Source organism: Echinococcus granulosus (assembly GCF_000524195.1).
Source record: "Echinococcus granulosus chromosome Unknown EG_S00073, whole genome shotgun sequence".
NCBI classification, from domain to species: domain Eukaryota; kingdom Metazoa; phylum Platyhelminthes; class Cestoda; order Cyclophyllidea; family Taeniidae; genus Echinococcus; species Echinococcus granulosus.
This window is the reverse complement of record NW_020170453.1, coordinates 48,848-60,099: the sequence shown is the minus strand read 5'-3', so window position 1 is coordinate 60,099 and position 11,252 is coordinate 48,848. Positions and strand designations below refer to the sequence as shown.

General features: G+C 41.6%; 1 protein-coding gene across 1 annotated transcript in view; it reads right to left on the bottom strand. All coding sequences in view use genetic code 11, as the record gives it.

The window, feature by feature from the left end:
• Positions 1-1,770: 1,770 nt before the first annotated feature.
• EGR_07229 (hypothetical protein) overlaps positions 1,771-11,252 on the bottom strand; it is a gene marked incomplete at both ends in the record, with an annotated part of 15,522 nt that continues 6,040 nt past the window's right edge. Inside the window, 4 exons of the mRNA XM_024496478.1 lie at positions 1,771-1,952; positions 4,683-4,733; positions 8,312-8,466; positions 10,767-10,879. Of these exons, the coding sequence (XP_024349063.1) occupies positions 1,771-1,952; positions 4,683-4,733; positions 8,312-8,466; positions 10,767-10,879 (501 nt within the window). The remainder of the gene's footprint in view (positions 1,953-4,682; positions 4,734-8,311; positions 8,467-10,766; positions 10,880-11,252) is intronic.

Here is an 11,252-nt window from a genome sequence, read left to right as displayed (position 1 = left end):
CTCAAACTTTCTCTGGGTGGGGAGGAAGAAGAGTGGGGAACAGAAAGGAGGGACAAGGCGACACCCCTCCCCCACACTTCCTCACCAAACTCGGAGGGAGGAAGGAGGAGGAGACAGGTGTGAGAGCACACACCGGGAGGGAAGCAGTGATGTTATCAGTGGCTGCGCTTGCATACGTACAAACAAGCACACTTGGTGGGGGGAGAGGGGTTGAGTGAATAGACAAGTGTATTTGAACACTACGTGTCCAGATAGCCATCACAGCCTCCTCGTCTCAATGGCTTTCGCTCTCGCTCCGCAGAGACCATCGATCCACTTAAAAGTGGAGAGTCAACGTCCGCTGGCGCGGAAGTCAAGGATCCTTCTCATTCGCCCTACCTGTCTTGTTAAGTGAATTTCCAAATTATGGCTACAGTTAATTAGTTTTAATCAGCCACCAACGCCTATTTTTCCTATTATCTTTCCCAGTTGATCAGGGGAGTTTACATAGACTGTCTTGCTGCCTAAGCTAAGGAATGAATGAGCGTTTTATTTGTCCAAATACAGTGCAATATGCATTTCTTCTCAATGAAACCTAAATTTATGCTTAAATAGACTCCTCTAAGAGGTGTTAAGAATTCTCTTGTTAAACCAAAAATGATAGAAATGCATAATGATACTAATCTAGAAGCCAAAAGGTCTTCAACTTCCAAATAGGCAGAACTAGGTGCTTTTTTAAACTTCCGATTAATACTTTGCAATGCATTGAAGGCCTTTTGAGGACTCTCTTGACCCACCAATTTGGTGGAATAATGGGGCGCAAAGAGGAAAGAAAAAAGGTATGGAAGGAAGAACAACACAAAAGGCGTTTCGTCCGCCTTTGTCGTGGCTGCTTTCACGATTACTTAATGCCGGTAAGGATTGAGGCAGGTGTTGGGGGAGCACCTGAGAAAAAGGGGAATGCCCCCGAGGCTAATTACTTGGTCAATCAAGCTCTCAAAAGTCCACCTAACTGAGGCAACAAGGAAAAGTTAAGATTAAACCCCTTTTTTGGGTAGATTAAAAAAGTCTAATAGGTGATGTCGTATTCGATGGAAAAATTTTGCCGCGGCGCGTTGAAACAGAACTCTTATGGAGATAAAATTGGATCTCACTGCTCACATTTTTTATTAATAGGGAGCAAATGAACTCAGGGGTTGGTTTTGCCACTATTTGTAAAAATTAACATAGTACAAGCGATAAAAATTATAAGCTGACGAAATCGGGGGAAGATAGTGAAGGCGTTTGCATGTTTAAAGAGGCCAGGGAACTAAGCAAGGTGCCGAGGATCTTTCAATAACTCTTGAGTGCCACAACTAGAACAATTGCTATTTTAGCAAAGAATTACAGAAGCTCCTTTTTAGCGGGAGAAATGAGTGGGAAATATCGAAATTTGTAAATACATTACACAAATTCAACGCTTTATCTTTGGAGAGCCTTGACAACTTATAGAAACTGTTCGTACTATCAAAAGATAACTAAACATTTCCCATTATCAAACTTCTTAATTTAGAGCTAAAATGCACAGAGATGTGGGCTAACAAACTTTGACACCTGGCTACCAGTAGGGAAGTAAACTGAAAACATCGAGATCAGATTTGCATTTGCTTCTGATTAGATGACAGATAAAAAATTTACCATGGAAAAAGAGCCTTGAATCACAGGAAATGGACATTTAAGTAGGATGAAGAGCATGATTAAATCAGTAATTAATAATGGCAACTTGATTGCTCAAAAAAGTCCTAAAAAGGTTTAAATTTTAAGAAGTTCCTCGGTTTGAAAATTAAACCAAATTAAAAAATAATTGCATGGAATTGAAATACATTCGTTTTGACATAACCCAGTTCTAATATTCATGCATTTTTCCTTCAATAAAATATCTAGAATCGTCAAAATGTTTCTACAGTGAGTACTTTTTAAATGAGACATGTAGTCTTTGAGAGAATTTTAGTCATTAAGGGGGCAGTCTAATTACCGAAATTGAAATCTTACGAAAGCAATTAGCAAAAAAGCGTGAACCGAAAGATTGATAATGCAAAAATGGGACCGAGGGAGACTCACCGGTTAGCAAGAGCGGTTCCGTCTCAGCTGCCAGTTAATTGCCCCACCAAACGGAAAAGACGAGAGGGGGAACAACCTAGAGGCCACATCTACGGGCCACGCGAATGGTCAGAGGGTATGAATGCGCATGCAATTAACGCTGACCAATGGGCACACGAGTAGTGGTCACTAGCGTCCTGCTGTTGGTGCGTTGACTGACGTGCCATTGGTCGAGCAAGTGCATGCGCGTGTGCATTAGCTTGCGTGCATGTGTATGCATGTCCGTGAGGCAAAAGCTGAAAGAGGGCGGCACATTGCGCGCACTTCTTCTGAGATGTGTGCTGGTTTATGCAATCGAGGCCGTTCGTTGTAGACAGAGGAAAAAAGAATTCTCGGTTTCGAAGGGTGAGGGAGAACCTTTTGGCTGTGATTGGTGGCTAACGAAAATTCATTTCCACCCTATTTCAGCTTGTTTATGAAACACCCATTTTGGTGACAAATGGAAGCTCCGGACGTGTTACAAACCGATATGCAACTGTAAATTAATATTGTTGGAGGCTGCAGACACACTAACCAGGGCATTTAATATGAATCATCATGAAAGGAGTAGAGAATTCAAGCCCCCACATAAGGATAAACTTGAACCACATGTAAACATGAATTTAGGAAACAACTGAATTTTTGATCTACTGATGCGTGTTGAGTAGCATACTACCTGATAAAATCCGAATTATGTCCACCCCACTTTTACAAAGTAGAGAACCAAATCTAAGCCTTCCGACATCCACTTTTAGTCCACCCTATTAGCCGTATATTCCCGATCGTATATGATTATGTGACTGCCGAATAGATGGATGGGATAGTAACTACTCAAAGAAAATGAACGTAAGTATGGAGGATGAGCGTTAGACTGGGGTTGTATCTCCGGTGCTTCATAGCGTGCAATACGAGCTCTCACGTCGTCCTATAAAGCTAAGGATGAGACCTTCTTTTGACTGTTAAATCAGTCCTGACAGTTTCTGCAGAGGGGAGATTTTTGCATACTTTTTAGATTTATCCTATAATATCGGGACACATAGTCCTTATTCTTATTTATTTGGCCCTCAGTAAATGAACAGGTCGTAGCAATCACTTGCAACACACACAGAGACAAGGTGTAGTCTTGAAGAATGAAGTGATGCATGCCTTGTTTTCTCAATCACTAACGCTAAGTGATTCTTTCTCATTATCAAGAGAGTCTCCTTAAATGTGATGCATCAGTCTGGGTGATTCCTTACCAGCGTCGAATAATTTATTTCAGTCATTTCTGGACGGCACTTTTTGCTGCCTCATGGCGCATCGTTCCTAATGCTGAAAAACTTGACGCGAATTAATCCTCCCTGGAGTTGGATTCTGTTTTAGGATTAGGGTCAAGGTCAATCAGTTACTCATGTCATTCGGACAATTACGACTTTGGTGAATGAAAATCAGAAGCTCTGCTGATTTATTCAGCTAGTCCACCGGTCGAGTTCAACCAACTTGTCTGTAACCTGAAATGTTAATTACTCTTCGCATTGCCCTTTCGTATGATTAAAGTTAGTTACATTCAGATAGGGCAAAACCACGGAGAAGACAAAAGTGGATAGGTAATAACAGGAAGATGTGGAATTATTCAAAAGTTATGAATCTTTCGCAATTGTAAAATTTCACTTAAAATATAATGTCCAAGGAGAGAAAAGAGGATATGAAATAGAAATTCCATTTTTTTACTTGTTTTATCCACCACTTAGCTGCAGCAGCCATATTGACGCACATTACTACAGAAGCCATCCAGACTCGAGCAAAAATCAGCACGTGCCGTCGCCTCGAAAGCTACCATAAAGACACGTGCAGTTTCTTCACATAACCCCCCTTCTCCACCAATAAAATAACAACCCTTCCTTCTTCACAGCAAAGAAACAGTCATTTTATCCCCTATGAGTCAGACCTGATGGATGAGAAGAGGGATAGACTGAACCCTGTCCCCAATTCATTAAATTAGTGTGGAAACTCAAATCACCTCGATGGACTATGAAATGTACACTTACTTGGGTGGAATAAGTAGGGGCACTTTTAAAGGCCAGTCAATTCGGTACTAATCGACCGCCAGATAACCTCGCTATCTGCAATCCGGCTCAGTATCCACCTCCTGCTGCATTCAACGATGTTTGCTTTGCCAGTATTTGCTGAATATCTGTGTGGAATGGCCGATACCCACAATCGAGAGTTCTCCAACTTGATGTCATGAGTAGTGCCTAAGGCTAGAAGGAAATGTCGAAGAAGGGGCAATTCAGCCTACTAAATGACTGACTACCTGACATTCTACATTTGTTTTATGAATTCGCCTAGCGGCAGAACGAATTGTGGACAAATTGTGCCCGGCAATGGAATGGAGCGGTCAAGGCTATGAGATGTTGCATGACGAAGGGGCTTCGTATCTTTACCAAGACTTACATTTAAGCAGTAGCTAAAGTGGCCTTCGATATAGGCAATTAACTTGCGATCTAGTGAACCGAAACAAAGGCATTGGAATTTGCTGTGCTGTTGATGTTTTAGTATTTAAGACCTAAGACCTAGTCACCATGTCGATCACATTACGAGAATACCTTCCAGTTTCCATTTTACTTCAATTGCACAAAATTTGAAAAGATGATTGGCTAATAAAAAGACAATCACGAGGAGGATTATCTCCTTCCCCTCTCTCAATCACGCTCATCATCGTCTTTGCCGATGATGACACCCACCTTCGTGCCACTTATCGAGGTTTGGATAAGAAGGCTTTAAGTTATACACACAAATCTCACGGATTTTTAACATTCAGTAGTACATGTAGCGTAACGGCAAATTCTCTACTTTCATGCATTTCTTCCTCCCGTGACTTGACGATTTCGACCAAGCTGTTGATTCGTCTTCGTTGCACTGGTCAGATTGGATGCCGAGAAAAAGGTAGTAATGTGATCCCTCTATTAAAAGCTCTTTAGGGAATGCTAATCTGGTGGGTGGTTAGACGAAGCCATCACTTTGCTCTCTTACTAATATATCTCGGTAATGGAGCAGTCATTCTCTAATGCATTTTACCATTTGAAGATGTATATAGTGGATGCATCTGAAACACGTTTTCAACCAAGACTCATGATTTCAGTTGGGACGTCCGAATCCGGGTGATCTCTTGCCCCACCCATGGTGGCTTTCAAAGATGCGTGCTTTTCTGCCGTGAGTGTTTCGTTTTGCTCCTTTATGAGTCCTCGTTTGACTTTACAGGTATGCGTGTTGAATGGATCGCCCGGTTGGGAAGTAGGTCTCCTATCCCCTCAGGCATCAATAAATGTCTTGACGCACTCCTCTCTAGCTTCACTCTGGGCCTTACCGCACAAGCAACGTAGGCCTTGTTACTTGAGTGCTACGACCTGCCTTCCTTCGGTCTCTTGCACGCCCACACAGCAGTTAACTGTGAAGTGAGCTAGTGTGCTACCCATAGTAATTGACACTCTAAAATGTAGTTATGACCTTCATGTTCAAGCGATGACGGTTGTCCTTGACATAGTGCAGTCCTGTTTATTTGGGGTAGGATTCACAATTTTTTACAGTAGGGGTTACGTCATCTAATGAAATGTAAATGGGTAGGCGATAGTCGATATGTATGACAATTATTAATATACCAACATGTGGATTACGTCTCCGTGATTTGGGTCTAAATTGCCCTCTTTAGCATTAAGGGGATTCTTCAACTTTATCGCAAAGCCAGCTTACTAAGATGAGGATGAAAGAAAGAATATTTAGAATGGCATGGAAACAAGCGATATAAACTTGGGCACATGATTCTACTTTGATTTTCAAACGAACATCAAAGAGGCAGATGCATGCAAAAAGCAGCGCTTTAGCTCCGACAGAAGTTAAGAAGGCTTTTTTGGGACGATAGAGCCACAATGATAAATTATGACGTGTAGAAGCGGTTTAAATATTGGTCAAAATTTGTAAGAGGGGCAAAAAAGGAAGACCGAGAAGCAGCATTTATTGGCTGAGGTCTACAATCACCCTTGAATAAACTTGCGACTCTATTTGACCTAGATGAGTCAGTATAATAAGGCCTCTTCAAAACTGTTTCTCGACCATGGAACCTCTACTTTTCACACAAACATTGAAGGTAGTATTTTATGGGATCTGACAAGCTTGTGGTTTTGCCTAACTGGCATGCAATTTGACGCAGAGAGGTGAAAACGACTGCACAGTCCGTAAAATGAAGCAAATGAAAATGGCCTTTAATTAATTGTTAAGATGACAATTGTTTCACTATAAAGACAAGACAACAAAACTGTTTTGCATTCTCCTAGTTCCCTCACTATACTTCACCTTCTCATATCGTGATGCATTGTGTTATGTCAAGCGTGTCATGTCATGACAATGGCTTTGAACTGCACGCACAAACCGCGCATTTGCCGCGTGGCGTAGGGGTAAATGTATTGCAATGGCAAGTCCTCGGCTTTTACGAACTGATCTTCTTTGCGACATGACAATTTTGATAAATTGACTAATTTGCAAAGTAGAAGGAGGAGCTGTGATCCCTTAATTAAGAACTTCTGACGAAAGCCTTGATCAGTGAGTGATTAGGGGAAACTACCATTTTCTATTTCATTGGTGCACCTCGGCAAGGTACCACTTCCTCTGCAATGTATTTTTTCACTTGCCATGACAACTCACCCCCAAAGACATGCTAGCTGGCTGCATTTGAAACACGTCTGTAATAATGACTTGTAAATTCAGGCTAGGTGTCCAAATATGTGTGCTAATGTGCTCCACTGTGGCGGCTTTAAAGTTTTTTTTCCTCACTGCCGCGAACATTTCGACTACGGCAGTTACAAATCCTTATTTAACGTTACACTTTCTGAACACGAAACCTTCGTAATGGATAGGATTTGATTGATTAAGAAGAAGTAGGCCTTTCGTCTCCTTGGCCATTTAAAAGATGTCCGGACGCCATGTAAATAACCAAACCAACTACTCATTCCTCTCCAGCTTCACCCCAAGCTTTACCACGCAAACCACATTAGTTGTGCTACACTAGTGGTGCAAATTTCCTCCTCTTGCTTGCAAAACCTTCATCCTACACATCTCATGTTGTCTCAACTGACTGCTGACAGCAGGACAGATTGTTACTGCTAACGTTGTGCAGAAGAATTGTAAGTGGCGAATAATATTCCACATTTTGGAATGTAGCTATGGTCTTCTTGCTGGTGGGATGGCAGTTGTCTTCAACAGTCCGCGGTCCTTGCTTATTTGCGCCGCAGTTTGCATTTATTTATAGGTTATCTTCTCTCATTTAGTAGGATATTAAAGACAATTTTAAAAAATGTTTTTTTTTTTATTTAGCGACGTGAGGAATTTAGTCACTGTGCTTTGTACCGGTTTTTTTGGAGCTCCATTAATGTCATAAACCGGCCAGCCATTGTGAGCCTTAATAACCAGGACACAATCTACGCTGATTTTTTATACTACGTCTTCTATGCTAACTCAGGTGCTACATCTTAATCGAGCTGTCAGTAAGCGGGTAGATGCGTTTACAATACTTGGAAACCATACCCCATAGAACTTAACCTGAAGAACGTTCACACTAAAAGACTAATCAAAGATACATCTAGCCCTGCTTATCATTCCTCTCCATACCGTCTCATCACTTTCGTGTTTTGCTACGGCGACACAACGCAGGAGCGCTGCGGAAGGAATAACTATGTAATCGAACAATGAAATGCCAGTGAACCGTTTTTCGACCATACTACTAAGATGGTTATAAAATTCATGGCGGCAGACGCGCACATGGGCATGCACGTTGACCAAGCAGCGGCAGCAGCATGAGCCTACGGGAGAAATTGTCGTAAAAAAAAAACTGCAAAAGAGGAGAAATGGGCAATAGGTCGACATATGCAGTCCAGTCGCATGAACGAATGAAGATATGTTAGTAAGCTTGGACTCATCAATGACCATATTTGGCCATCCGCATCTGTTTGAATACCAACAGTTTTGCTAACACTTTTGGTCTTCAAGTATACTTCCGATTTGGCATTGAGGTCTTAATTAATCTCGAACAGATTTATTGGTTGATTTCAGATGGATCAGCTGTTAGATCAGAAAGCAATTACTGATTAACTGGAGATCAGCATTTTATCTTGAAACCTGCGTTCCAGGTAATGCGATCTTGCAAAGCCTCGTCTTGAAAAAAATTATGGAAGGGGTCCGAAACTTTTTTCCTTTTGACCTCTCACTCGATTCCACTCTGTAAATAAAAGAAGTTTATGTAAATTGTTGGCATAATTTGTGTCGTGTGTATTTGGCATTTTATCAAGGCAGCCAAGTTTCCTGTAGAAAGTGACAGTTTCCCCTCCCTGCAATTGATCACTATACAAAAATTCAGAGAAAGGGACTTTTTACAACACAGTTTAAAGTGGAAATTTCACCGTGGCGTCAATTTACGTGGTAGGAGGACACAAGCCTAGCCGAATAAAATGGCTGATGTGCACAGGTACCAAGTCGTATTTAGTCCGAAGACCATTTTTCAAGGGTGCAAACAACTGAGGAAGTGCCTGCGTGGATGCAATGGCGTGTGGTGAACAAAGATGTAACACTTGTAGAAATCTGTCCCCACACTGGACTCTAGGCCCACTGTCATGATGGGAGGCTCAGCTGCGGTATAACAGTTGCAGATGCGAACGTACCAAAAATGGACGTACTCTTGTCGGTGACAATCCTTTTATAGTGGCGTCTCTTCCAATCAAGAGTCTTGGCATTTACCCCACAAGTAGAATGTCTGTCAGATCGTTGTCGCTCCTGATGGACGTTTAAACTGTCATTAAGTTGCAGAAGAGGCTTGATGGATGTGTACCAAAAGTAGGTAATCCACTCCATTGTCACGTTGAAGGCGTGAGTATGGGCTGAATTTTGTGTTTTGTCCGCACGAATGCCAACACGATCAACAATCGCACCATTGAGTCGACACAGGTAAGGGTGCGGATAAATGATGTGTAAGGTAATCTAAATTTCTCTCTCTCTGAGTTGAACACTCCGCAAAGTATTTGTACTAGCTTCAGCAAAAGCAATATGAGCTGACACGAGGATTAACCCTAAACCGCACTTTCTGCTACCGATCGATAAGAAATGGTCTGTTATCGATGCAGGCCAGTCACATGCATGACCAAGGATCCCGTGGTTGATTTGGACTTGAGTCTAATGGCTGTAAGGTGAACGATGCCATCTTTACTACCTCGAGAACTGACTTTGAGGGATTTTTAAAGGAATTCTTGTGGCTAGTAATGTTCATGCAGGGCAAATTGAATGTTTTATTAAGGATAAAAAGATTTTTTTAGCAAACTTGTAGTAGGTAAGTCAATAAGACATTCGAGGTTAGTCTGAAAACTCACCGTACATAGCCAAAGGCATCATTATTTTTTACCGAGTTTGTTGTTAAGTCACTGTGATCAGAGACACCCCGATTATTTGACGAAAATCGTCCATTGGCAGAAAAATTGTTTTCTGGCCGAGATTGGTAGATTACAATGCAAACATTAATGGAAGACTTTGACAGTCATAGAAAGGAGCAGGTACCACTTAAAGCCCTTTAAATATCTTAGCTTTAAGGGGATACACCCCTGTGGCGACCTCAACTCGATAATGTTTACTGCAGAATTGTCCTTTACCGCAAATACTAAGGGCCGAATCTCTTCAAATGGACTCTTAAAGCAGATAGTGATGTTGCTTGAATCACATGGCTTATGTCGCAACAACTGGACGCAACCTCTATTATCACCGACAACAGTGACCAGACGTTAGATATCATGTGTTCCCACAGAGGATTGAAGAAAATCTACTTGAAGACTAAAAATGCTGGCAAAACTGTTGGTTTAGAAACAGATGCTTTGGTGGGTTCAAGTTAACCTAGAGCGATCTACAGACAGCCCATTTTTCCTTGATTGGTGGCTTTTAGGTTTCTTACGGCCATCTCCTTTGTACGCTCGTGCAGCTGGTGCAGCCGGTGCTCGATCAACATATATTACCCATGTGGGTAGACATGCTTCGATTCCTCCTTTTCTGAAGCCGTAAATTCTGCCATTTATCTTGGTGGTATGTTTAAAATGAAATGTTCTCGGTCTTTCGACCATCAGCTCTATGTTGGGCACTTCTACAACTTTCAAGTTTTTGTCGCTGCAACCTCATATTTACTCCCGACTGGATACGAGAGATGCGACTAGACGTGATGGAATGATAACTTAATCTGGATTTAACATTGATAATCACTCTGAGTATCCCATGGCTAAAGGCACATGAAGCTAAGTTCAATATCCAACAAACACAATCGGGAGCATAGTTAATTTGCGTTGGATTCACACAGGCACTTAACCACCTGTCTACATACCTCCATATGATCACTCACCGATACCAAGAATACAATGTCGATCCTAAGTCAATGATGATGAGCTGGTTGCATCTGCCGATGATCCTGTGGTACAATTGGTACAATTGCATGGGCTGTCTGGAGCTTTCGATGTGTGCAATTACTAGATGGGAGCGGACGACAAAGATGGGCATTTTAAGTAACTAACTGGCCCATCTGCATATAATCGATGACCCTAATCAAATGGCAGTCATTTTAGTGGCAGTTGTCACTAAATACGCAAATTCTGACGCATACGTCTGCAGTATACGTGGCCGTTTGACGTAACTGTGAGGTATTAAGTGAATTCAAGTTACTAGTTTGTTTAAAATAAGCATTTTCAAAGGCTGCAAGCATTTCCAGTGGTACACTAGCCTTTAACATCTAATTTTTAAAGATATGTCGTGTTCAGAGGTTAAAAAATATTGTTTAGCATCAATTTCTAATTTTGCACAAACAATGGTATAAAAGAAGGTGAGTTAATCCCTCCAATTATTATTGAAGACGTAAAGTATCTCGTAAGGAAGCTTGGTGACAGGAATGCTCTGGATAGTGAATATAGGGAACATAGAGAGTGGTGTTTGGTTTGTGGTCGTAAAAAGTGCATGGCAGCGGCTGCTGAATAGATAAAGTAAATGGGATAGTTGTTGCAAGTGGTGGCATGGGAACTGCTAAATGGCCAAACAGTCCATAGAACAACTCAGTGTTCACTTCACCTTGCATTTAACGGCTTTGCCCCCCTAGCCCAAATACAATA